Here is a 26,244-nt window from a genome sequence, read left to right as displayed (position 1 = left end):
CAGACTGCAGACTGTAGTTTTCTTCTGTCTTATCCCTTACAGAGTATTGTTGCCCTCACATCACGGGGGTCCAATCCAACAATTAACAACGAACAACAAGTCTGTGTAGATTGAGTCAGTCAGTGGGCTCTAAAATCACTTCACAATCAAGAATTCTAATGCCTCTGCAATGTCTGTAATGTCTAAATTCTGAATTCTTAAGTGCAACCACAACCAAGGGTTTATGCTAATTCCTAATTCTTTTCTGTGGAATGAATGAATGAATGGATGAATGGAGCTTGCAGTCCGTGTCCGTGTCCGAGTCCATGTCCATGTTCATGCCCCATGTCGACGGGATTATTAGGGACCACCTCACAACATAAAGCAATCCTCATTGATTATCAGAAGAAAGTAGCTAATCCAGCTGACATCCGACAGCTCCTTCCCTACTAAACAGCAACTTTCCTAACGATAATTTTTCCGACCAAAAACAAATATCTTCTTCTTTTACTTTTTTTGTTTCTGAATTTAAAAAATATGTTCTTCCTTTTTTGTCAGAAAAAAAAAATATCTTGTATCGTACTGCCACTTTTCTTGGTATGCGCATCAGAAATTGTGACTGTCTGTCCGTCCGTCAAACACAATAATATCATGAATAATGACTGTCCGTATATCCGTTTTTCTAATTTTACTTATTAAAATACACTTCATTCGTCAAACACATTACTCTAATATCATACACAAGGGTCTCTTTCATCATCGGAAAATATATTGCAATTTGTGGTATACCGAAAGCAAGTATACAGACATTCGCCCAACATGTTCAAACCGCTGAGTGAATGCCCTCTTATAAATGAATGTACTTCAAAAGATAATTTATCCAAGAGCTTCCGTCAGTTGCTAAAACTTGGGAAAACATACTCCATCATCAGCTGATTAAAACGCACTTTAAATTTGCTTTGCAGGATTTTAATCAAGTGAGTGAAATTCGATAATAACTTGTCAGAAAGGCATTGACGTGGATGCCCCCCACCCTCCAAATCAATTCAGCTGATGCAAAAAGCAAGCTAAGTTGATTACACAAAACACCATTATTATCATTATTGTGTTTGTGATGCAAGGCAGCCGCAGGAGGGAGAGGGACGAGGGATTGCTTATTTGCACACCCAACCTTGTTCTTGTCTATCATATCATGACATGACAAACCTCCACGTTACTTTCTCATTCACGTCCTAGAATTGGACCTTAGCTTACATTCTCTAGTGTCCTTGTGGCCACACACACTGGTGTTTTTATCCTATTCTCTGTCCCCTCCCCTCCCTTCCCCTTTCTCATCAACTATTTGATGACCAAAATTGGCCTGCCCCACCAAGGGAACCAGTAATTAATTAAGAAGATGTTCTGACAGATAATCTAACCAAAAGGCTTTTTGCTTGGGTGGGTTGGTTTGGTTCCATCCACGTCTTCAATATGAAGCCCACATACAAAAGCCCAATCTCGTAAGTTAGCCTGTGGCAGGGTCTGGCCTTGTACGATGTGCACAAGTACGACCCTTAATTTTTTTTATTTTAACCCATCCGGCTCTTCACTAGAGTCTACAGTACGAGTAAGATCCTGCGTGCCTACTCAATACATGTACAAACACAGTTTTGTTTTTTTAAACCCCCTGCTTTCGTATGATTTCAACTCAAATCCATTGTTTTGAAGGCAAAACTCCCAGCACGAATTCAACCCGTAAGATTGAACCGTGACAACTTTTAATAGTCAACCAAGTAGAGCCAGCCTGAAGTAGGGTTCATTGTTCATCCAGTTAAAATATACTGGACAACGACAAATATTTACGAGCAGTGGTAGGACACTAGAACAGAATCAAGAGATAAGGCAATACAAACTTACTCAAGTTCATTCCAATTCTGGGTCAACAGCTAGAAAATGATTTTGTACAACTTAAATGGAAGATAATGGGCAACACCGTCTGCACCATGCCCGTATAACCTATGAATTTCAACTCCTTTGCCTGTGGTGGCTAACTACAAACTAGGAATACATTGCTGTGTAACAATTTTATGAACCAACTTGGACTACTTCCAAACAACTACGTTAATGTTAAGACTAGGCGGTATGATTCTGCGAAAATTTAAAAATAAAAATTGCACAACTCAAAGTACGGCCAAGAAAACAAAAAACTTCATTCTTCAATAAATATAACGTAATTGCACCCAAAAAAATGATAGAAATTAAAACATCACATATCAATCACTAGGCTACTTTTAGCAAGGGAACGAAGGAACCTGGTGAGTGACTTTTCAGCACTCACTCTCGCTGCATCTTTCGCTCCCCCATTCTCCTCTGAATTGAGTTTGTCTTCCAAACCTGAATGCACTCGACGGACAAGTTTTCGCAATTCCTGTAAGTGAGGCTAACATAAGAAACAAAGAGCAAGAAACAGAAACAATGATCCCTTAATACGCTAGAACAACTGGTATGAGACTTAATCGACTGACTTAAGTGAATATGAACTGGCTGGGCTTCAAATAATATAAGCTGGTGGTTCAAGTGCATGCTAGTACCCTCATGAAGGGGGTTTTAGTGGAAAGTCAATTAACCAAACTTAAAAATAGCAAGCATGGCGTTAAACTTACCTGGCGGTCAAACTCAACATTCGAAATTGAATATACTTCATTGGTGATCTGAACGTCCTTATTGATCAGACCGTCAAACCATCTGGTAGCTACATCAATGTGAGAACCCTGCAATCGATGCTCGAATAATAAGATTAAATATGTCTGTAAACTACTTAGGAAGCTTCAGCAAACTTTGTTGCACAGTTTCAAACTTAGTATCTGTATCATACATCTTCTTCCTCCTCAAAATCAGTTTCTTCCGCTTCTTCTTCCTCCTCATTATCATCAATGCTCAACGTCTCTGGACCAGATAAAGCTTGCAGCTTACTTTCGTCACTGTCTTTTGTAGCCTGAATTAAAGCATCCATCAATTCCGGCTCCACGTCTCGCAGCATTTTTCCTTTACACAAATTGAATGCACTTTGGTAAAGATAAGATCACAGAACGTATAGATGCAAGAAATGATTGGCTTAAACAGATTCAAGTTTTCTGTTACTAACATTTGACTTGACTTGTTCATGACTAACAGTTGCCAATTTGAAACTCAAAAAGGAAAAAAGCGCTGCTCAAACATAACAGCATAGGAGTTCGATTCATTTACATAAGAAAGTTGAAGCCTAATTTAATTTCTAGGCACGGCACAAAGTTTTTGCACATACCAATATAATTGAACTGCCTTCGCTTCCCTTCTCGGACATCAGGTCCAAATTTCTGCGACAATAACACAAACAGCTTAGCTTCAACAAACAAATCACTAGCTAATACTTGTCTGAAACAGCCAAGAATAAACTAACCAAAAAGTTCAATTACAGGGGCGGCACCTTCACTAGAATCAGAGCATCCAGCACGTCTTGGTCCAGAGAAGCCACTCTACCATCCCCAACATCGTAATTATACGTTAGACTAAAATAGCTTATAGCTAATTTTAAAAATAAATGAATAAATTTTTCAATTTTGAGTTACCTGAGAATGCGTTTGATTTGAGGGGTGGAGAAGGAGGAGAGGTCCATAGCCCAGCGGACCGCACGGCGGGCGTGGCGCTTCAACTCGTTGCGGCTCTTATATGTAACCGAATCCGAATCCGAACCCGAACCCGAACCCGAACTGCCGATGTTAGCATCTTGGTAGTCGGAGGGTCTGAGTCCGCGTAACAATTTATGGACTCCGCGAGTAGCCAAGTGCACTTTCGTCAAAGAGAAACGATGGGAACCAGTTTTGGTGGTTACTGGAAGTAAAGGCGAGTAGAGAAGATGATGGAAGGTAGAGGAATGCTGCTGCAGCATCGGCCATTGCCTTACAAGAAGCCGTCCCACTTGAGCCATCGCTCCCCTTTTTTTCCTCGTGCAGCTTGTTGCTATACCACACCACACCACTGTATAATATAACTTACTTATATTTTGCTTTTCTTTTAAATTGAATCATATGAGTAAAGAGCTACGGCCCGGCCCATTATTAAAGAGTTCAAACAGCGGATGTTTCAGTTGGGCTCTCAATCATACAGCCCATAGTACCAATTTCCATGATCGAATTTTAACTCATAACCAAAATTGAATTAAAAGTTCTTTATTTTCCATTGCAATTTGCTAGGGTGTAGTTATTTATTTATTTATCCTATGCATCCTCTCTCCGTTGTTCAATATTTATTCAAGAATATAGATTGAAAATAATGAAAAAACTTAATCTTCATAAAAATGATTCATCCCAAAAGCAGTTCTTACAACTTACAAGCCACAAGCTGATTTGAAATTGGGGGAATACAAATACCCAGAATTTTCAGGCTGTAAAAAATGGCGCCTTCAGCTTACAGTACAAGGATCTTAGCTAGATATTTTATGTACACACAAACGCACGAGGCTAGCTAGCAGTTTGTCACATCACAACAAACAGACAGGCACCGCTGCAGCCTTTCCGGTTGATTAATTTCCCCTAATTAAATTAATTAGCTTGTTCTAATTAATGATTTCTCCATATGTAAATGTCTGCAATCTACCAGCACTGGTCGGTTTCCCATCTCCGGCCAGCTGCCGACGCTGACATTGTTGTTGCGTACGAATAAGAAGAGCGTGGCCGTCTGATCAACATCATGCGGTCGTAATCCGCGCGCTTTTGGGCATCAGAGAGAGTGGAGTAAGCTTCGTGGATTTTCATGAACTCGTCCGCCGATGTTTGACCGTCACTGGCAACGTCCGGGTGTACGACTCTCGCTAACTTACGGTATGCAGACTTGATCTCCTGACACGTGGCACCCGTGTGAATCCCGAGTACCTCGTAGAGTGAGGAGCTTGATCCAGTACGGGTGCGTGGCCTGTCGACGGTGGATGTGCAGGAGGCGGAGACGCGAAGCGGACGGTATGTGATGGAGGAGGGAGGAGAATGAGGGCCGTCGTTGACAAATCCTGCGGCGGAGAAAAGAGGGGAGGAGCAAGTGAAGGATGAGGATGAGATGGAAGTCATTTTCAAAATCTTTGAAATTTGATTGGAGGAAAGGAAGAGTTTGAGTTTGAGTTTGTGTTTGTGTTGCCGACGAAATTATGAATGGAGCGGTGGGGGGATTTGTGATTTTATAAACGATGGGCGGACAAAAGGCGGATAAGGTAAACAAACCATGGTTAAATATGGGGTGGGTTAACGAACTGTAGTATAGGCTTATCCAGTGGTATCTGTACTGGGCTGACTCAGCGAAACGTCGGTGTGCATTGTCCAGGAATCTAAGACAGCACATGTCGCTTCTGTTTTGTTGGTTTGAATGTTTGGCTTGGCATTTGACTAGATTTTGTATGTATGAGCAGGATGGCAAACGCCTACAACACGTACGCTGGAACGAACTACATGGACTCATATATTGACCAATTATAAACCAAAATGATAAAATGGCAAACAAATATATCGTATCAAACACTTGTCCATCTTTCTAAGTTACATTTAATCATATAAAAAGTATTTAAGTTTGAAACTAACCAACGAACAAGCGCAAAAAGGTCAATTAAGGAAATAAAATAAACAAAAGTTTTGGAAGAACGCGGTTTGTTGAGATGGATGGATTGGAAGGCAGGCAAGAGGCAGTGAGGAGGAGGCCCACATGGCATAGCCCACCCACCCAACCACGGCGCAACCACTGTAAAGCAATGTAAACGACGGGCGACCCACTTCGGCGGCATGTGGATTTAAGCCTTACCGACGTGCGGAAACAACGGCAGTATGTATGGGACCCACCCACCTTGGTTAATATTCAAGTTGGATTTGGACCATCCACATCAGATTTTGGAAGTCTGTGGTCCATCCACCATAGCATGACCAATGCCAATGCCAATGACCACCACGTATGATATAATTTTTTTATTTTATGGGCTCATCCAGATTCTATAGGAAAATTCAAATTAAATTAGGATAAGACCTAAGTACGTTCCTGTCGAGCTTCATAGGTTCACAGGATAAGACTAAAGCCACGTCAACGACAGAGACTGACTGTGACTCGAACCCAGCTGGCAGTTTTAATAGACTTCAAAGTCCTTTTTCTTTTTCTTTCTTTTTACTGATTATATATTTTTTTTGGGTCGGGTTTACTCGTTCAGATATAAGTAATTTATTTGTACAAATAAAGTAGATTTGATTCTACCATTTATTGTAATACCTATTTATTTTACATATAAATATGTATAAGAGTATTCACAATCATGCTTTTTATTTTTTTAATTAAAATTAGGTTAAAAATATATAAATATTATTTTAGGAGCTCTTTATAAAATTTGAATTCCAATCATGCTCTTTAGTTTACAGAGTCATAAATGTTAAAACTTTTTTTTAATTGGTTTATCTCTACTAGAAAATAATATAAAAAAATAGTTAGCATTAATTAAAGGTTTGAAATACTTATTAAATTGTTGGGGTCTTTTTCCCTCAGAATGCTCGTCGGGCTTGTTGATTTTGGAACGCCATAGAATGGTGAATCAAGCCTTCGTTACCTTTTTTTTGAAGTTAGCGAGAACCAGGCCCAAAGTATTCCCAGGGAGAAGCAAGTCCCAAGGGAGTACTTTGTTCTTCTTCCTAGAGACTGCGTATGTTTTGTACTAATGTTTTCGATAGCTAGACGAAGAGTTTGAGATGGTGCATTGATGTTGCACAGGCTTGGCATGAGAGTTTGCTTTAGTGAATCAAGAAACTACTTAGACTTGGGTTGAGAGACTTGTGGCGCAAGAGATAAGAGAAAATGAGCATAAAGAAAGGATTAAGGCTTGAGATTTTAGGTGTTTTCAGCAGCCAGACGATGAGCTTGCGATGTTTGTATTTTCCTACCAAGAAGGTGATGACTATGGTTTCAATTTAAATTAAGAGCATAGTTGTTTCAGGTTTAGGATGGAGCATTTTGAGAGAGAAGAGATATATATATATATGTGGATGAATGGATGAGTAGCTTTAGTAGATTTTCCAACAGCTTGACAATTGCTTGGTCGTGCTCTGGATGGTTGAAAATGACTTGCTGATGTTGAACCGAGATTGTGTGAGCTTGGCATGAGAGCTTGCAGTGTGAGAGCCAAAGACCCACAAGTTTAGCAAATTAGAATGCATGTGCTTGGCTTAGTGTTGGATGTGCTTGTATTTGGGTGTTGAGAACTTGTTGTTTGTGGTTATGGCTATGGTGATTTAAGAGTTTCAAGAATGATGATGGAAGGAAAAGCTTGACACTTGAAGGCTATGGTGTTTATAGCTTGGAAATGTATGAGGAAGGAAAAGCTTGGAGTTATGCTTGGTGAGGCTTTATAGGGAAGATGAAAGATTTCAAGGCTAAGAAAGTAGAAGAAATGGTTGTGATAGCTGAGGAATGGCTGCTGGAATGCTTGTAGCAGCCGAAGGGCGGACGGAAGGTGGTCTGATGGTTGCTGGAGTGCTTGAGAGACCAAGAGATGTTGTTGATGGCTCAGGAATAACTGTGATGGATGCTAGAATACTTGCAGTAGCTGAAGAAATGATGAGTTCTCATGGTTGCTGAGAGGCTTGCCGCAACCAAGAGGAGTTGGTTTTGCCTGGGCAATGCCTCCCAATTTATAAAAGGAGAATGCTCTCTTTGGTTTCCAATAGGTAAAGAAAATGTTGGAGCTAGTCTATTTCCAACATGTAAAAGGGAGCATTGAGACATTCTTATTTCCAACAGGTGAAGCTAGTCATTGGAAAATGACTATTTCTTATGGATAAGAGGAAGTGTCGGAATTTGTTTGTTTCCAGTGGCATAATAGGGAGTGCTTGAAAAATATCTCATTTGCTTACCCACATTGGAGAACTCAAAGTAATGAGCTTGGACTTTGGTGCTACCAAGTAGCTTGCCCAAAGTCTCCATTATCTAAGAGCTTTATGGGCCTTATGGACCTCCATAACCTTCCACACCACAATCTCTCATGCAAGCCCCGTAAACTATATGACTTGGGTTCAGGTGAGTTTGGTAGGTGATTGACATATGAAAAATGTATTATTGGCTTGTTATGGCATGCACACTATTTCTATATTTATTTAATGAATGAATTTTCAAAATACAACTTGGATTAACGCATGACCAACATTATATGTTATATGGGGCCTTAAATGTCTTTGGGCCTCAACATAAATAAAGCAACAATAAATTATAGGGAGCTACTAGAAGTCATTTCTCTCTCCTCATATTTAGGAGCTTATAGAGATCTCCCTATTTTAGGAGGTGGATATGGAGCATGGTTGAAGTTGTACTTTTCCAATTCCTCCATAAAATTTGTCTAAGGAGATAGTTTATAGAGCACATTGTGGATGCTCTAAGTACAATATTTAATTTACAAGGACAAGTATAATGTTGGTTAAGGGTGGGTTCGGTCCATTTTATTCTCAAATTGGAACTAAAAATTGAACTTACACACGGTCCAGTTTGGTTCGGTTTCCATTTTGAAAATATAAAATAATAATTATGTGAAGAAGAGATAAATAGGATTTATAGAAACATAGGAAGAAGAGAAAAATATGTACTATGGGTATATTAAGAGAGAACAATGTGAACATATAAATAGGAAGAGAAATAGGTGGAAAAGAGAGAAAGAGGGAAGCGCAACAAGAATACGGATATGGTTCACCGAAAATAAAAAGAAATCAGGCTTCCGTAGTTATTAAGTTTGGTATAAGTTGGAACTAAGACATTTGAGTATTAATTGGGCTAAAATTTATAGATATTACATTTGAGTTACCAAGCCAATCGTAAAGCTAAATGAACCACTTTCCCTCTCAACCTGAATGCATGCTTCCTGCTTCAAACCTGGACGACTTAATTTCCTATGCCCGGGATTTCCGCTCTTAGGGGAAGATCAACTTTTTTAGCCCCTTTTTTACACATTTATTAGACCGTAGGGCACGAACAAAGTGGTTTAACACTTTTGTCCAATTCCTCATCTACAGAAGGCATTCTTCCAAAAGAAGGTTTATCCCGCACCCCAACTTGCTCCTATGTTATGGGTACCTCAAAGGCTTGTCTAAATTTATCCCACTTCTACTCACACCAACTCTTGCTCCCGATTCAACTACTCCAAAAAGTAGAGCTTTCCAGCAGTCAGCTTTGTGGATATTACTTTCATTTGAATATTGATTAGGCTTATTAATAATTTTGGATATAAATGAAGATTTAAACTTAATATAACCAGTTCGGTCGATTTATATCGATTTTTCCAAGACAATGATCGTGACAGGAACTTATCCAAAGCGATCCGGTTTGGTTTTTGAGCCTAAGTTGATTTTTTTAGTCAACACAGTTTTTTTGGGTTTTCTTTTTACTTGTTTCACTAGTAGGAATTGAAATTCTCATCAGGAATTGAATTCTACCTATGAAGGATTTCTATGTTTACTTCACATTAAGAAATTGAAAAGTAAGTGGGGCCCACAAAAAATTAGGAATTGAATTTTTGATTTTGGAGGAATTCAATTTTTGGATGGGATGTGGTATTATAATTCCTAAAGAACTAACCCATTAGGAATTTATCTCTTTTACCCATTATATCCTCACACAATTTTCAAAATTTCAAATTTGCCATCTACTTTAACCCAACAATAAGGACATTTTAGTAATTAGTACCACTCTTACCCTAATTCCATATGATTTAGTAAACAACTTCAATAAAAATTTGAAATCTAACTCTTCTCAATATAAATGGTTTAGTAAACAACTTTAATATGAATCCAGAATCTAATTATCCTCAATCCAACTCCTCCTTAATTAAATTCCTCATAATCCAATTATGGATTAGTAAACATGCCAGAAACTTAAATATTAAGTGATGATAAATAATTTAAGCATAATATATTACTTAAGCCATACTACCTAATCGGAAAAGAATAATATACCTAATTATTAGAATAATTAAGTATGATATACCTAAAATCATAGTATGTAGTTGGAAACAAAATATATACATGAAGTCTAGTTTGGTGGAAAAAGGATCTTTACTTGCAGACCCTTTGTTTCAAGTTTGAACTTCCGTAGTATCTTAATAATGTGTGTGATAAACTTTTCATTTCCTTGTAGTTTAGATTATAGCTTGTTTAAAAAAAAAAATTAAAACAAAAAACTTATATCAAAACGAATACGAATACGAAAACCCATAAGAAGAAATAAACAATTAGATACACTAGTAAGTATCATAGTTATGTTAATATTTTAAAAACTTGGCACATTAACCATGTAGATGTGCTAATAGTAGGTATATAGCATATTATCAAAGTATATTAACAATTGTTGATTCAAATCGAAGGGAATTCTTGAGGGAGTGTTGAGATAAAAAAAATCATGAAAGTAAATTATATCATTTCTTTAAAAAGTAAATGATAAATGCAAGCCAACATGTGTTTTCAAAATTTTGGGATATGTATTGTGTTTCAAAATGGTGGATATATAAGATAATAGGCTTAAAAATGAGACTAATTCATATTAGCACTTATTTGAAATTCGAAAGTGTTGTTTGCCGGAGGAAGTCTTATCCAGTTGGCCTATAAAAAGGTTCCAATAGAAAAAGAAAATGGGAGAAGGAGGTGAGAGATAGAAAGCAAAAAAAACTGCTACAGAAATTAGAATAGTACAAAGAAGAGGAAAAAATTTGCTACATGCATACTGTCATCTCAATTTTCTGTTCTGTGTTGGGCATAGCATGCCACAAAGCCATGGGGTGAGAAAACTATAAATCATTTGGATGCAAATCCATGGGTGAGTAACTCCGAAATTATTTAGATGCAAATTCATGGGTGAGTAACTCTGAAATTAATTGGATGTTAAAATCCACATGGGTGAGAAACCCAAAACATCTGCGGATGAAAGAAACTATAGGCTTATCCTGAAAGAAAAAAAAAAGGTTTAGAGATCTATGACAGTTAGCAAATAAAATGGGTCATTACTTTTGTCTCGTTGTTTCTTTTTTTCTCTGCCTGAACAAGATACAAATGAAAAATGAGAAGTTAATTCTCTACCACCAAGTGTAGTAAGGAAAAAAAATAATATTTGACGAATGAAGCAAAGGTTTTGGGGTCTATTCCCGTAGTAGATGCAAATAAACAAAGGGTTATACCTCTACCTCTTAGACACTTGACCAATTATCTCCCTCTTTTTTTGAGAAACTGCATTAATTTCTTGGGAGTTTCACTAAAACACCCAAAATGGGGGTTGAAATTATAAAAAAAACTCAAGCACTATTGAAACATATAAACACACCCAAAATCCATCATTACACACACTCAAAACCTATTTATAAACACACCCAAAAAGTTGACTTTGTGATTGATTTTGAGTGTGTTTCTATGTTTAAATAGTGCTTGGGTTTTTTTTATAAATACATGTCTAGGATTGAGTTTATTTTAATTTTATAATTTCTTTTTCTATTTGAGTGCACTCCATCAAACGAAAAAGAAGAAAGAAGTTAGCTACCTTCCAAGAAAACAAGAAAGAAAACAAACAAACAAAAAAAGGAAAAATTGTAAAGGGCATATGGCTTTAGGAGAAACCCAATTTGGGTTGTATAGAAACAAGAAGAGATGGCAACAAGGTTTTGAATTTGTGTTACTGTGTTAGAACAAGGAAAAGAACAAAGTTGTGGAAGCCATGTTTCATGGTCCATTCTTGATATCCTTTACTTCTCTCTCAAGACAAGAAAAGGTGGAGGTAAAATAAAAAATAAAAAAAAGGCCGAACTTGTCTGTTGGTTTCTCTTGCGGCCCATTGTGCATCAATTATTTACTTTTCTCAAAGCTTTTATTTGATCTTTTAAAAGGTCGAAAATATATGGTTGAGATATTTGAGTTAATCTCAAGTTCTCCATATGGATATGGTCCTTAATATGGGAGCCTCACTAACTCGGTTTTCAAGTTCTTCTTAGGATGGTTTAGTATTCTTTTCAACTCGACTCCGAGTCTCACTCCCATTCTGATTACTTAGCTAGATATTCCATTTGACAAAGGAAATACACATTGGGTCATTCAACTCCCGCTTGGTCCTTCCCCCCTAGTGAACCTTCAAGGATCATGAGGTACTTGATTCTAGAATAGCCGTTGAGTCGTCACTTCCACATGGCAGCTATTGGTTTGGCTCAACTTGATAGCGGCATTGGTCCGCAGTCTTTATGTTTTGGAATCCTTGTTCATTGGCTAATCGATTACAAATATCAAAGACCCGAAACAGATTAATGGAGTTGTTAAAAATATTTGCCAATTAATTCTCAAAAGCCCTAAATATTTAATAGGTGATCCAAATATTTACCCATTAAATTTATAGAGGCCTAAATTGCCTATTATATGGTTAAGTGAATTAATTTTAAAATCCTCAAAGCGATACTTGGGTCCAAATGCAAATGTCAATTATAGAAAAATGATACAAAACCATCCAATTTTTCTCATGGGTCATCTACCCATGCGAATTTCAATGAGATTAAATTCAAATCTCTCAAACACAAATTATCAATTAGTGAGCCACATTTACCCATTAATTTTCAATTTTCCCATGGGATCATCTACATATGAAAATCTCCAAATTGTCTCAAAAGAACAAATTTGAAATTATTGGGCCACACTTACCCATTAATTTCCAAATTAATTTCGAACTACGTTGGTTTGATCATGTTAATAGTACGTAGGCAGTCTAGCATCCTAATAGATGCAATCGCAACCAACTTTGAATCACTGGTTACATCAACTAAATTCCCACAAATCAAATATCCATCTCCACACAAATCAATTCCGAACTATGTTGGTTTGATCCTTTCAAAAGGGTACGTAGGCAATATAGAGACTCAATCTAGATGCAATTGCCCAAATCTTAATAGAATCCCTGTTTATTCTTAATCAAATTCACCTCAAACACAATTCAAAGTCAAATCCATGGTTTATTCAACTAAATTCACTCAATACAATTCAAATCAAATTTTCCTTGCAATGAGTCATTTATTCATTGCAATTCTTTGAACTACGAGTGATTTGATTCCCTCAAAGGATACGTAGGCACCCTGAGATTCGACTTAGGGGCAGCCGCAAAACTATACACACACGTTTTGTTTCTTTATAATGGAATCAAAGAGTATTCTCTTGAAGCAAGAGATTGTAATTAAGAGATACTACGTCTTGAATGGAGTCTAATATAAAATAATAAAATATCGTTATTTAATTAGTGATAACGAAATTATGTTGGGAGGTTCACATTTTTCTTTAACATGAAGAAGGTGGAGAAAAGCTTGTATATCATGGGGTAGGGACTTTTGAGAGGATACATAGTGGGAAAGTGTCATTATAGAATTGAATTCCACTTAAAATCACATACATGCAAGTTGTGGGAGGATTGGCTTTCATGTGGTTGGTTGGTCATATTGTACTACAAAGGTTAGTATTTTAGTAGAAATCAGGGCAAATGCAGGCACTATGATTACTAATAATTCATTTCATAATTGATGCTTTAACAATTGAAATGTTAGCTTAATTATTGGCAACGCTACATGATAGAGGAAGGGCATTTGAGAAATAAAATAATAATATTCAAACGTAGTTGACTCATATAATGATTATATAAGTAAAAACAATGGGTTGACATAAAGTGGAAAGAATAAAACCATCATCTAACGTAGCATTCATTTGAAAGAGCAAAGCATGTGCATGGATGGACGGGTGTTGAGTAAGGAGACAATGGGCGGTGGGAGTGATGAACTCTGACTCAGAATGAAGCTAGCAGCAACATGTATTTGATGGATCGATGCTTTCATTAGAAAGGAAGATGCATCTACAAGACGAGTAAGACAGCACTGAATTATGCATTTGAGGAATTTGATAACATTTGTGATCTGATTCTGATCCCCAAAGCCGATGCCCCGCACGTGAGGAACCCCAACATTTATCTCGATAATACAACTTACTGACTCATAGTTTGCGCCCCCTCCCTCTCTGTCTCTCTCTGAATACTTTCAGTTTGAGTCTGTGGCCGTGGAGCTGTGTGTGTCTTGTTTCCACTGGTGTACCTATAAATTTGTTCAATAGCTAGGCAGCGGAAGATGTGCCGCAATTAAATTTGAGCGGTGCGACGTGTCAGAAAGCTGGTAAGCGTGTGAGTGATGATGAAGCAAAAATCACCGATCACTGGGTTTACTAAACACAAAATAAAACTATATGATTATCTCCCTTGTTGAATCCATGAGACGCGACCCCACCACGTAGATCACTGACGGGCTTAAGTTAAGAAACATTTGTTCCACATTTAGGCCTACTAGGATGAACAATTGCCAACCCAAAACTCTATAGGCCCAAACTAAACTTCAACACGTCAATGTTTGTTTATTTGTTTTTTCATTCAACGTTTTTTTTGGGGGCATAGTTAGGAAGGGGTAGGGGAAACTCATACACATGTGTACCATGGTAACTTGATTTTATGATCACTTAGAAGCACACCAAAAATCTGAGCCAATTTAACTAACACCCTATTGATGATTTGAATTGTATGTATATGTATAACAATTTAAAAAATGTTCCTCAATCCGGTCTAGTCTATTAAAAAATAACAATGATTTGCAAACTAGTGGTCTCATCAAAGATTGAACTTCCATGGTATCTTGGTAGAGTATGTGTGAGAAACTCATCTCTTGTAATTTAGACAATCTCTTATATTAAAAAAATTAAATATTACATTTGAACTGATGGTTTAGTGTTGTGGTGGAACACTCGAGGAATGAGGAATGTGGACTGTGAGGAGGTACCACAGAAGGCTGCAGAGAATTAATGGAAGAAGAGGTATTATTATTGTTGTTATTAGTAATTATGCATACGATATAGGAGCAAATAAAAGAGTTGGAGGGAGGGAGAGAGAGCCACAATATGAAGCTCCCCCAAAGTTCGTTTCCCTTTTACACTAAACTCAGTAGGTAAATCATAGTTGAAACCTGGTGGAATGGAAGAGCTTAAATTAACTTTGTATTGTTGTACATGTCCTGATTAATTGATGCAAAATCTCATTCCTCAACGAACTAAAATCTTGTAGAACTACGGATTTTTCTCACCATCTTAATTAAATGATCTGTGGAATATGGATCTCACCACCAGTTAAATAAAATAGAGTGGAACAAGATGCGCATGAGTTTGAGTAAGTAGAGAGAGTATAGGTGGATCACACGGGGTGAGAGAGAGAGAGAGAGAGAAAGAGAGCAGTCCCACATCGACGTGGTGACAGAATAACAGGGGTCGAAATGGGTTCTATAAAAGGACGAAAGGAAGACTAAAGAAAGCATGATCCTTCAGGCAGAAACGGGATGTGATGAGTGGTCAGCATTCGCAATAATTATGCGAGAGATGGGTGTCCGCCCCAAAGCCTGGTTACGACAATTGGGCACCCTAATCTTTGTACCATCTGATCCCTATTCTCAATAAACACCAAACACTAATTCAGTTTTAATAACTTTTTGCTTTTGGTTTTGTAAAATAATTTTTTGTTTTTAATTGCTTAACCAGAAAACAAATAGCTGGGACAGATATATTATTTTTTTTGAGGAGTAACAACAAAGTATCGTCAGTTCAAATGCTTTTATCCTCAAACACGGGCAACCAAAAAGCATTGAATGGATTTTCTTATTAGTCTATCTATCTAATGGCCGGATCACACATAAGACTTGGCATTCCTGTCGTTTTCTTGTTAATCTGTTTTTCTTAACACATAACATAAGACTTGGCATAAATTCGTTAAGAATTAAAAAAATAAAAAAATAAACAAAAACAATAAACATAAATTTTAAACAATTAAAAAATCAACCGGTGCAAAAATTAAAAATAAAATCAAACAGTATGAGACCCCCCTCAATAGACGAGCTCGATGAGCTTTCCTTCATGGAAGCCAAATTCAGTGGAGGAGGAAGAGTCATTGGAGAAGGTGAGGGAATAGGTGGGATCGATCGGCAAGGAAAGGAGACAGAGGGGGGAGGTGGCTGGGATGGCTCAAGGTGGTTAAGTGGTGTGGTGGCTGCTTGAGACTCTCAAGTTGAGAGAAGAACAGAGCACAAAGGTTGCTCGGTTTTGAAGAGAGAGAGAGAGAGAAAAGAAAGATATATAGAAATTTACCAAAAGGCCCTTGAGCTTAACGGGTTAATGGGTATTCGTGAATTGACAAGACACAACACGATAGTTTATAGGGTGGCTAATGGATCAAAATGATAACAACACGACACGATAACCCATATCCAAATACTGATTTTTTTTTATTTTTTATTTTTTATTTTGTGAATTCGTGTTGTGTTAACGGGTTATATACAATATTGCCAGGTCTAATCATAGACAGGCAACTCGCTTTGATGCTAAAGAAAGTTGAGACTATGACTCTGATACTTAAGAAAGTTGAGATTACGAAGAAAGTTGAGGTTCCATGTCATTCAATATGTTATCCACATGTTAAACTTGAAAATTCACCACACATGCGGGAGCGTGTGAGAAAGTGAAGGTGAGAATGTCCAACTTTTCAATTAATTTTGGATGAAACCTTAACTTCCTTCGTGGTATGAATATATCCTTATCTAATGGGTGGTTGAAATTAGAATATCTGTTCTGTCAACAAAATTTGCCAGGCGTTACATTTAAACAAACCCTGAAGTTGAGCTAGCCAATTGCAAGATCAGTATAAAAGAATTCCCATCTTTGTATAAATAAATAGGTGCTACCATGTTGATGTTGATGACAAAAAATTAGGAACCACCATAACAGGTGTATATATACAATAAAACTAATAGCTCGCCTGAATATGTATATATATATATATATATACAGAGGGGAATGGATATGATTAACTAAATATTGGATTTTTGAGAAGAAAAACAAATGCGTGATTGGAAATTTGAAACTGAAGTCTCTCAATACCTTGAATCTATCCCATCCATAACATCCAAGGCATTAGTCTGATCCGAGTTTCCTCTTGCACTCAACTCCCTTGATGGGGAACTCCCAGTGCTCTTGCTCAAAGCCCAAACTCCAGTTCCTTTCTTCTTGGCAATACTAAATTCCTGACTTTTACTAACTCCGGGAACCCTTTTCACCCTCCCAAGGACCTCATCTAACAAGTTTCGATCTTCATCTGAAAGTTGAATTCTTGGGGGCTTAGTGCTGTTGGTCTTGGATACGAATCCCTGCATCTTGGAGTGAATATCCAATCCTCTACGAGTCGGGGACCGTATAGGCAAAGCCTTCAAACCACCATGATCTCCATGCCTTACAAGGTTGATCAGATGGTGAAGCCATGTCACTAGTTCAAGGATGCAGACATCCGTCTTTTGCTTGTCTGCATGATATAGTGTCTGGAGTCGGATCAAGTTAATCTCAGAGGATGAATTCTTACCAAACTCAAGTCTGTCAAAAGAGAATTAAAATCAGAATCATCATATGCATTTTACTGATAAGATGCATCTTATACTTTCAATATCAATTGTATCAGAAGATATTGAGAGAGAGAGGCCTTGACTGACCCAGAGTTTGCCCATTCTCCAACCCACCCAAAACCTTGATGTGCTCTGCCGCAAATTGCAACATCAGAAAAAACAGACATGAGTGAACGCAAGACAGTAAACGACAATAAGTCATAAAATTAGTTGGAAAATTTCATTCAAAAGAATGAAAACAAATACAGGCAAAGCAATGATAGCAGCTTCCAATTAACATGCTACACAACATACTTGTTCGTATTTGTGGCAACTGGAACAAGCCACTGGAGAGTCTTTTCCATTTCAGCTTTGACATGAGAAACCAAGAGCTGCAGAAAACACAATATGGAAAGGGATGTGATATATTGAAACGCTGAAGCTCCAAAATGTAGAGAAATGCAAACATGATGAGGAAAATTACAATAAATAATAATGGACAAATGTCTATGTATCATGCATTTTGTAATACCTCTTCCTTGGCATCAAGAGTCTGCAATCGGGATCGTAAAGCTTGCTTAACACTATTTGGCAACCCTTGATACAATGTGTCCCTTGTATTTGGAGGAAGGGAGGTAGGTCGGGATGCCTATTAAAGATTAACATTACATTCTATTTTGCAAATTTATACCAACTCTATAAGACGCACAATATAAGGACATAAAGAAGTAAGCTTACAATGTTATCGATTTGGTTGATCATGTTAGCATAGTGTAACGCAAGACCAGCTACTCCTAGTCTTTGAGGATCTTTGCTACGCTCCACACTAATCCATGTCACACCTGATGAGTAAAGATGTAATTGACTGAGTGATAAACAATTTCGAGTTGTTCATAAAGTTCCTTGAAGCAGGATGAAGAAATCTATTATGAGCAACACATGTATATCCATTAAAGCCTATGTATCCAAGTATCAATTGTTGATCTCACTGTGAGATGTTGCTCATACCATTATCTCCAAATGCTTCCAGGATTGCTTGATGTGTATAAGTAACAATATCAACAAGTTTCTCCACTATCTGCAAAGGGAAAAATAATGTGATAGCATTAAGGAAAAAAGGAATTCTAATGAAATTTATCATGTCCTGTTGAAGGCAAATAATGAATAATTGCAGCAATATCTTTCAATTGCACACATTGCTTAACCGCTGATTACTTTGAATAATGTCGCTGATTTTTTTGAATAAGCATGCACTGGCTCGAACAAATAGTAGCAAATAATTATGCCTTCTGTTGAAAAAGGTTTTCAAATTTCACAGAGCTATCCTTTTCAGAAATTTAACAAGTGGTTCACGATTGTACCTCATCCAAGTTTTTAGCCCAAAGAGATTTCTTTTTCAAGCTCCTTACAAGCTTCCTTTGTTGTTTTAAATCACTGAGTAACATCATGAGGCTCTCTCCTACAATTACAAAGAGAACTCCCTGTTAATAAATTACTGCATTGCTATTGTTCAGAGGTGTCAAGCAAAAATCTGACACTTAAACAATTAAAGTAAGCATTCAAGGGGGAGAACAAAATTAAAAGCTCATCCAGACACTGCATTTTTTCAGTAAAAGTGGAGTTGATAAGCACTAACAAAACTTATATGCATTTTGTTGTGATTGTAAAAGGGGAAACAAGGGCCACAAAAGCATAACATAAGGTGAAAGAACGTAAAAAATTAACTGCCAACCGTAGCAGAAATATTATTTGTTGGTACTATCATTTTTTTCAACAGCAAAGTATGCAAGTGAAGTATGGCATAAATGGCAGACTCCTGTGACAAGAGGTAGTGACTGCAGTGGCGTGTAATATAAATTGGAAAAACGAATTCCAAAGGGAGCAAAGAGAAATTGTTACGGTGTTATAAGTTAAGCAAATTCAAATATTCAAATGGCGACACTCACTTAAACTGGGAAAAAAAAAGAAAAAAGATTTCCATGCCTAACCTCTAAGAGGGAGATGCAAAGCCTTTGCTTCTTCAAGCTTTCGCCGGTAATCTTGTTCAAATCTGTCCAGAGCATTTAACTCATGGTATAATTCCTACAAATGTTTAAAAGGTTAGCTTCTACAAGTTTGATTTATTAGGTAATCCAATATTTAAATTCTAGTGTTATTCAAGGGTAGAGAGAGGAATGCGAAATGTCAATAAATGATGAAGCAGAAGTACTTTAAAGACTAATTAGACATCTTATAATTCAAAGGTTATAAATCATTAATGCAGCATGCCCCAAAATTGCATAAACACATAAAATTAAAGGAAAACCCAGAAGAATACATCAATGCAACTTACAGAAGTATGCTGAGCAAGAGTGGTCAATTCCTGCATTGTCATTTCTGCCTCTGATCTCAGCTGAGTGTAACCTAAATCATCGTCTGAATCTAATCTGAAATATTGTTTCACAGATCATATTAAAATTAGCAAAAAGTTATAAATATAATCATAGCATAAGCTCCTAAATTTGCCTCACCTTAAGAAGTATCTGCCCAGGTTATGCCATTGTGGGTCTTTACACAGGTCTCCAAACCTAACTACTTCCCTGGAAAAGACATCAAGCTCTTCCCTGCAGATGGCCAGGAAAGTAAAAGTTGAGAAAATAAGAGGGAATAAATTGCTTCAAGGAAATTCAAGCTATTCTCTACAGCAAGCAACAACCTTTTGTCAGAAGCAGCAATGCTTAGCAACTCCTTCATATCTTTGGAAACTAAGTTTTGTACAGCGTCTGAATGAAGAACCTCTTTCTTCAGGAACTGGATGTTTTCTTCTGAAAGAGATTGCAACAAGTTTGCGCCTTTGGCGATTGTATTAGCTACTTCGAACGATAAGATAGATATTCTATTGCCTCTAGAAGCGCCGCCAGTAAGAAATCCACTGTTGACATTCAAATTAGACATGCTACTGCCAAGTGTGTCCAAAACTTCAACTGCCTTATCCAGGCCTACAATGCCAGCTCTTCCTATGAAGGAGTTCTTTGGGGTGACCTACAACAGAAAACACAAGAATTAAAGCAAAAATAAGTAACTATGCATCAATCAATACTTATTTCACGAAAACAATCTAGAAATTAATTGTCTTGATTGCAACAAAAACTAACAAAATTAAAACTTGTTTGGTACCTTGCTATCCCCAGTCCTAGCGGGGTTGAGGGCTTCAATTCGCGGGAAATTGAGGATCGCAGCTCGCCAGAATCAAACCTGTTTGGTGTTATACGAGGGGCAATTGCGTCAGGATATGAAGAATTTGAGTTCTCTTTCTGCTTGCCGAAGCTCTTAATTGACTTGAGTTTCCCGGAAAACCTCGAAGTGTTCCCTTCATTATTAATATCGATATTTCGCTTAGCGGACGCTCCTCCTGAGCAAATCCCGCCCATTGTTTGCCCCCAAACTCTAAAAGCTTGGAAGATTGCTCCAATTGCACCTAAATAATAAGCAACAAGACTTACTTCTCAATTGCTTGGTATTTGCAGAAGAAAGCAACAAAGTATTTCTTCAATTTCTCAGCAACCAAACGGAGACTTTTAAGAGAAATCATAGAAAATATAAACCGCAATTACAGAGTAAACACCGTTATCAATTAAAAAACAATAACATACCTATTTGCAGAGAGGATGCAAGACAGAGCCAAATAAAATTTATTTGTCTTTTTATTTTTCTCAAAAGAAAAAAAAAAAAGATGATGAAGCTTGGCAAGATTATACGCCTGGGAAGAAGACAATGCACAAGGCAGGCTGATAAGGAAAGAGTGTAGAAATGAGAACGGGTTGTTATGTTTGACTGAGAAAAATGATGAGAATTTTCTTTATGACTGAATTTGGGTTGGTAAGGAAAGAGAGGGAATATTAACGCGTGATTACAAGAAACGGAAATCTCGTGGGAAAGCAGGAAACAACCAACCAAACAGGGAATAGTATTTTTGATTTCTAACTCCTAAACTCAAGACTTTTGTTTGTATGAATGCAAATTTGTAAATGCGTGATTGGCCGGAGAGAGAAATCAGCTCGCCTGAGACTGACGTCACTGACAACCAACGCCTGGGTTGTGGAAACCAATTTGGCAATTTCTTTTCTACCGTTCGTTGAACCATCGTCTCTTGACTTAATTATCAATTCATCGTACTTAAATATTTCCAAACAATCTTTGATTTTGTCAACGGTTTGATTGAGAAAGATATTTATTAATCAACAGTGAATTAAAAAAAATAAGGCAACAAGAATGATATTTCACCATGCTCCCATCTGTAGACGATAAGTTGGTTTTGAACTTCCAAGTTTGATCGAAGACTGAGACATGTTTCGGCTTCTTGTTTTTGGCTACAATAATATTGACACGTTGCTTACCTCCTTTGCGTTTACTTTTCCAGGATGTTTAGCAAGACTTTACTAAACTATCGACATTTGTCACATTCCGCTTGGTGATGGACTTTTGTCATGTTTTTTTTAATGTATGGAGATTTGTCATCTTGAAGATGTTATATTTAGAACGTTTAGTGTTGAATTTTGTCCTTTACTACTTGTAAGGGTCTTAATTTTTTTCTTTTTCTAATACAAAGCGATATTAAGGAGGTGGGATTTTCTCACACACACTGGTGTCTGAGAGAGTTATGTGGAAGGACGTGTATGAGCTTATGCTTACTGTATGTAATGCAAGTATATTCAAACATAGTGATGTTGAGCACCACTATTATTTACTTGAAAATTCAATGACTGTGAGGCTCGCACTGTTTGGTAGTTTGAATTGAAATGGTCAGATAACCACGTGGCATCGTTCCATTCGCTTTATATTCTGAGTGCCTTTCGGCAGGGATATTCCCAGAGTTTCGAAGTTTCGCGGGTTGTTCCGCGTTGACTTTGATGATTGACTCACCTTTAGCGCCATATACTTTGCCATGTCTAACAGCTCCAATTTGCTGCGTTTATATTTGATCACATTATTTTGTCGTTTTGGTAAATTTAAGTAATCTATAATTTTGTTGGGAAATATGAAATAATCTAGGCTGAATTATGCCAATGCCACTTAAATCTTGTTTGGATTTCCACATTGCCACACAAAAATATTTATATAAAAAAGAAAAAACAAGTGAAGATAATAATTAAAGGCAATTGTTATTGGTATCCACTCATCTTTCTATGTAAAACATTTAAAAAATGAATTTTTGGAGTGTTAGTAAGCATTTGGTACGTCTTTTAAGGTAAAGGATTTTTAAAAAAAAGTTACTGTTAGTTGGTGAAAAAAACACTAGTTTTCAGTAGATTTCAATTAACTCTACTGTAGATTTCTAAGAAATGGAATTATTATTACAAGGACGATGGTATAATTCTCAGAAGAAGCTGTTTGAAGATTAAGCTTCTGCACAAATAAAGAACTGGAAACCATTGGTCTCTCTGGCCCACCATTAGCGAGGGAGAAGATCCATGGGTTGAATCTTTATGAAACAATCATCCGTGAAATTCGCACAGTGGCAACGCGTTTGGGTTTTGACATTTTGTAGAGGATGGCAATTTTCGCTCTCTGGGTTTGCGGCGGCAGGTGAGGAGCTTGTTAATATATATATGTAATGTCAAAAATGTATGTCAAAATGTGTGTTATCTGATCATGACCCATGCATGAGTCAGTATTGGGGGACACACATAAAACGAAACATTTTAACACACTTTCTCATTCATTAGATGATGAGTCATTTAAGGGAATGGTCTAAAATATCAATGATATCGGAAATATCAGTAGTCCAAAAACATAGAAATTTCGATGGAAATATCGGGATGTTATCGATATTGATAAAAATTGAATAAAAATTAAGGAAATTGTAAGAAAAACTTGAAACTTTTTATTAAAACTTTGGAGAATATTTATTTAGTCAATTATCTATTAGTTTATAATAATAAAAAATTAGAAGGAAATGCATTACATGATGGATTTAACTTATTTAAGTTGATTATACAGCAAGTTGACAAACACTGTGAATGTAGAAAATATGTAGTAATTAATGAAAAAAAGATTAAACACACTATAATCATTTATATATAATGATTTACTATAATATTTTACATTTTATACATTGCATGGTAAGATACATGACTGACTTAGTACCATATAGAGTTTCTATGAGGTTCAAATTTTTCACTATCTTCATCATCTCTATGTGTAGAGTAAGTATATTGTGAAGAGTATTCATCAAATGATAAATCCCCAAAATAGTTTTGCATGTAATTGTTAACATGCCACTCATATAAATATAAATATTTTAGCATATTATCACTAAAACATAAATGATATATGACGGTTAAGGTGTTGGAAGAGTAAAATGGGAGGGGTTCAAATCCCCTTTGTGTTTTTTTTTCCCTTTTTTCCTTTTTTTTTCTTTTTTTTTTTTTTTTCTTCATTTACATCAATATTTTCGATATTTTAGCGATATTACACCGATATTTTGACAAAAATATTGTTGAAGTGTAAGAGAAATTATCGACATCGATATTTTTCGATATTATCGTCTATATTGTCGATATTTATACGATATATATATGAATATATTCTGAAATATCCGTGATTCGAAAAAATCGAAATATCCTCGATATTTCATATACTATGTTTAAGGGTTAGAAATGCATCTGATATGATTTAATTAATGGAAATAAAGTATTCATTTATTGCTTTTGGGAAACATAACTCCACACGGTATACGAGGTTCTCTCTACTACCTATTCATTTCTCTCCCCTCTCTGCTTTCTTCTTCATTTGATCACTATTCCCGTCTTCTTCTCCTTTATCTCTCTCTTTCTCTCACCATTTCCCCTCCTACCTCATTCCCTTCCTTAAGAACTTCACTAGAAAAACATAAAAGTTTTAGAAAACTCTTTTGAAATTTTCAAATGGGTTTCACAACTATCGACAAACTTGATTTACCGAACTTAGGATGGGTTTCAAATGGGCTTTAGAACTATTGACAAACTTGCCTCTTTGTTATTTTGAATTGATCCTATGATTATGGCTCATAGATAATGGTGCTTGAACCTAGCAATTAGACTTGGATTTTATTTCATTTTTGTAGTTAAAGACTATTAGATTGTGATTTCGTGTAAAAGAACTCTGTAACTTTTTACCAACTCATCCATGGTCAGCAAACACAACCGTCACCTACTTGCAATCACTCCTTCATATTTGGGGAATATCTTTCCTTTTTTCTTTCAAATTTTACTCAGTTATTTATTGGGGAATTTTGAAAATTTTGGAATCGGTGTACCCAGGGGCGGATCTATTAAGGCGCAAGGAGGTGCAGCTGCACCCCATTCTGGAAAAACCATTGTAAGTGCTTCAAATTGCCCATTTGCTCAACTGGTGTACAGATTACCTTATTTTCATTTTCAACATTTAAGTAAATGTCTTTGTTTTTTTACTTTTATTTATTTTTATATTACTCCATTTACTTAAGTTTACAATGTAAATAAGGAAGTACCCCCCATTTGGATTCAAATAAAAATACTAGAAAATCAAATTCCCACCAAATCAAAATATGAAAATTCGATTTTAGTGCAAAATACGATTTAGGCTAAAAATGATGACTCATTAAGTCAATATATACTTCATACTAAAATCCCATAAAATCAAGTTTTCTTATTTGATGTATAAGGAATAAAAGCCGCCAAAAATTATCTTGAGAAAATGATTATTTCGAAAAACCATTTTCATACTTAGTCAATATTGCACATCCGCTAAAAAATTTATGGGTTCGCCATTGGGTGTACCACATAGAGATTGGGTCGGCTTCAGTTATGTCCGGGAACAATGAAGGTTTGGCATGGGGGAGAAATTTTTTCCAGCACTACTCTCTCTCCTCCAACTCTCAGAAATCACTCTCCCCATTGGATCATTCCATTATCACAAAGTATTATCCTTTTATATCTTCAGTTTGAAATTATTAAGAAAAAAGAAAATAAGTCAATCAATACATGATGTATGAGTGATGAAGACTTGACTGAGAGAGAAGGAATGAAGGAGAAAGAGTAACGCCGGAAATTAGAGGTGTTAAACGGGATGGGCTGGGCCAGCACGACATGAGCTCAACTCATTTAAACGGGGCACGGCACGGCACAGCACGACACGAGTAAGAATATTAGTGGGACGTGCTTGGCATGGCACAAAGCTTTAGCCGAATCATGATCAAAATATGAGGTCTAATAAACTGGACCGGCCCGTAGCCCGTTGCCTAACATGGACCGAGCTTGGTCCAAACCCACTTTAAGCACAACTCGAGTCTAAGCCCGCTTCAAACACGGCCCGAGTGCAGCCCACTTAACCTTCATTTTTATTATTGTCTCAAAAGATAAATGTCATTTGAATATCTTTGTCATGATGGCAATAGTAAGAATATTGAGCATAAAAGAACACATGCATTCACAGGCTTCTTCATCAACACTGCAATGCACAAGTTTTAGAGTTCTAATAACACATCTGGCAATCAATAATAAGCTCTTGGAAAAAATTTCACTAGTTTGGACTTGGGAGGAATAAAACGGTATCCCCACGCAGGGATGTTTTTCTCCTACCAAACCCATTAGCCAATTACCCCAAAAAAAAGGGAGCGCCTACCAACTCTCAATAGCTAAAAAAAGAAAGGAAATAAATGCCCACTAAACTCCTCCTCCTTGACGCCTGCAGAGACCCTCTCAGACCAAAAGCAGCGTCTCTGCTTGTTTCAGGCTCTCTCACTCACAGCAGCAATGGATTCTACTCAAAACATTTTGGTAAGCAACTTT

General features: G+C 36.8%; 2 protein-coding genes, 1 non-coding gene and 1 pseudogene across 4 annotated transcripts; 1 reads left to right on the top strand and 3 right to left on the bottom strand.

The window, feature by feature from the left end:
- Positions 1-2,144: 2,144 nt before the first annotated feature.
- On the bottom strand, positions 2,145-3,972 carry LOC103321238 (kinesin-like protein). The gene is made up of 6 exons (XM_008223026.3): positions 3,567-3,972; positions 3,425-3,473; positions 3,263-3,314; positions 2,834-3,003; positions 2,622-2,729; positions 2,145-2,386 (listed from the first exon to the last, which is right to left on the bottom strand). The coding sequence occupies exons 1-6, from the start codon at positions 3,923-3,925 to the stop codon at positions 2,225-2,227; spliced, it is 900 nt and encodes a 299-aa protein (XP_008221248.2). The 5' UTR covers positions 3,926-3,972; the 3' UTR covers positions 2,145-2,224.
- A 288-nt stretch (positions 3,973-4,260) lies between these two features.
- LOC103321239 (chaperone protein dnaJ 11, chloroplastic pseudogene) lies at positions 4,261-5,154 on the bottom strand (annotated as a pseudogene). Its single transcript, XR_016123752.1, has one exon. The product of XR_016123752.1 is annotated as a chaperone protein dnaJ 11, chloroplastic pseudogene (transcript).
- A 10,213-nt stretch (positions 5,155-15,367) lies between these two features.
- On the top strand, positions 15,368-15,476 carry LOC148919712 (small nucleolar RNA Z279/snoR105/snoR108). Its single transcript, XR_016124840.1, has one exon. It is a non-coding gene; the product is annotated as a small nucleolar RNA Z279/snoR105/snoR108 (small nucleolar RNA).
- Positions 15,477-16,725: 1,249 nt separating this feature from the next.
- Positions 16,726-20,750, bottom strand: LOC103321241 (protein PSK SIMULATOR 2). The gene is made up of 12 exons (XM_016792481.2): positions 20,612-20,750; positions 20,151-20,476; positions 19,966-20,058; positions 19,788-19,881; positions 19,444-19,537; positions 18,817-18,914; positions 18,464-18,533; positions 18,194-18,297; positions 17,988-18,104; positions 17,771-17,847; positions 17,564-17,608; positions 16,726-17,447 (listed from the first exon to the last, which is right to left on the bottom strand). The coding sequence occupies exons 2-12, from the start codon at positions 20,387-20,389 to the stop codon at positions 16,955-16,957; spliced, it is 1,524 nt and encodes a 507-aa protein (XP_016647967.2). The 5' UTR covers positions 20,390-20,476; positions 20,612-20,750; the 3' UTR covers positions 16,726-16,954.
- Positions 20,751-26,244: the final 5,494 nt, after the last annotated feature.

This window comes from Prunus mume, linkage group LG2, assembly GCF_029339155.1.
Source record: "Prunus mume cultivar Tortuosa linkage group LG2, ASM2933915v1, whole genome shotgun sequence".
In the NCBI taxonomy this organism is placed as follows: domain Eukaryota; kingdom Viridiplantae; phylum Streptophyta; class Magnoliopsida; order Rosales; family Rosaceae; genus Prunus; species Prunus mume.
Note: the sequence above shows the minus strand (reverse complement) of the source record. Positions and strands in the feature narration are given on the sequence as shown.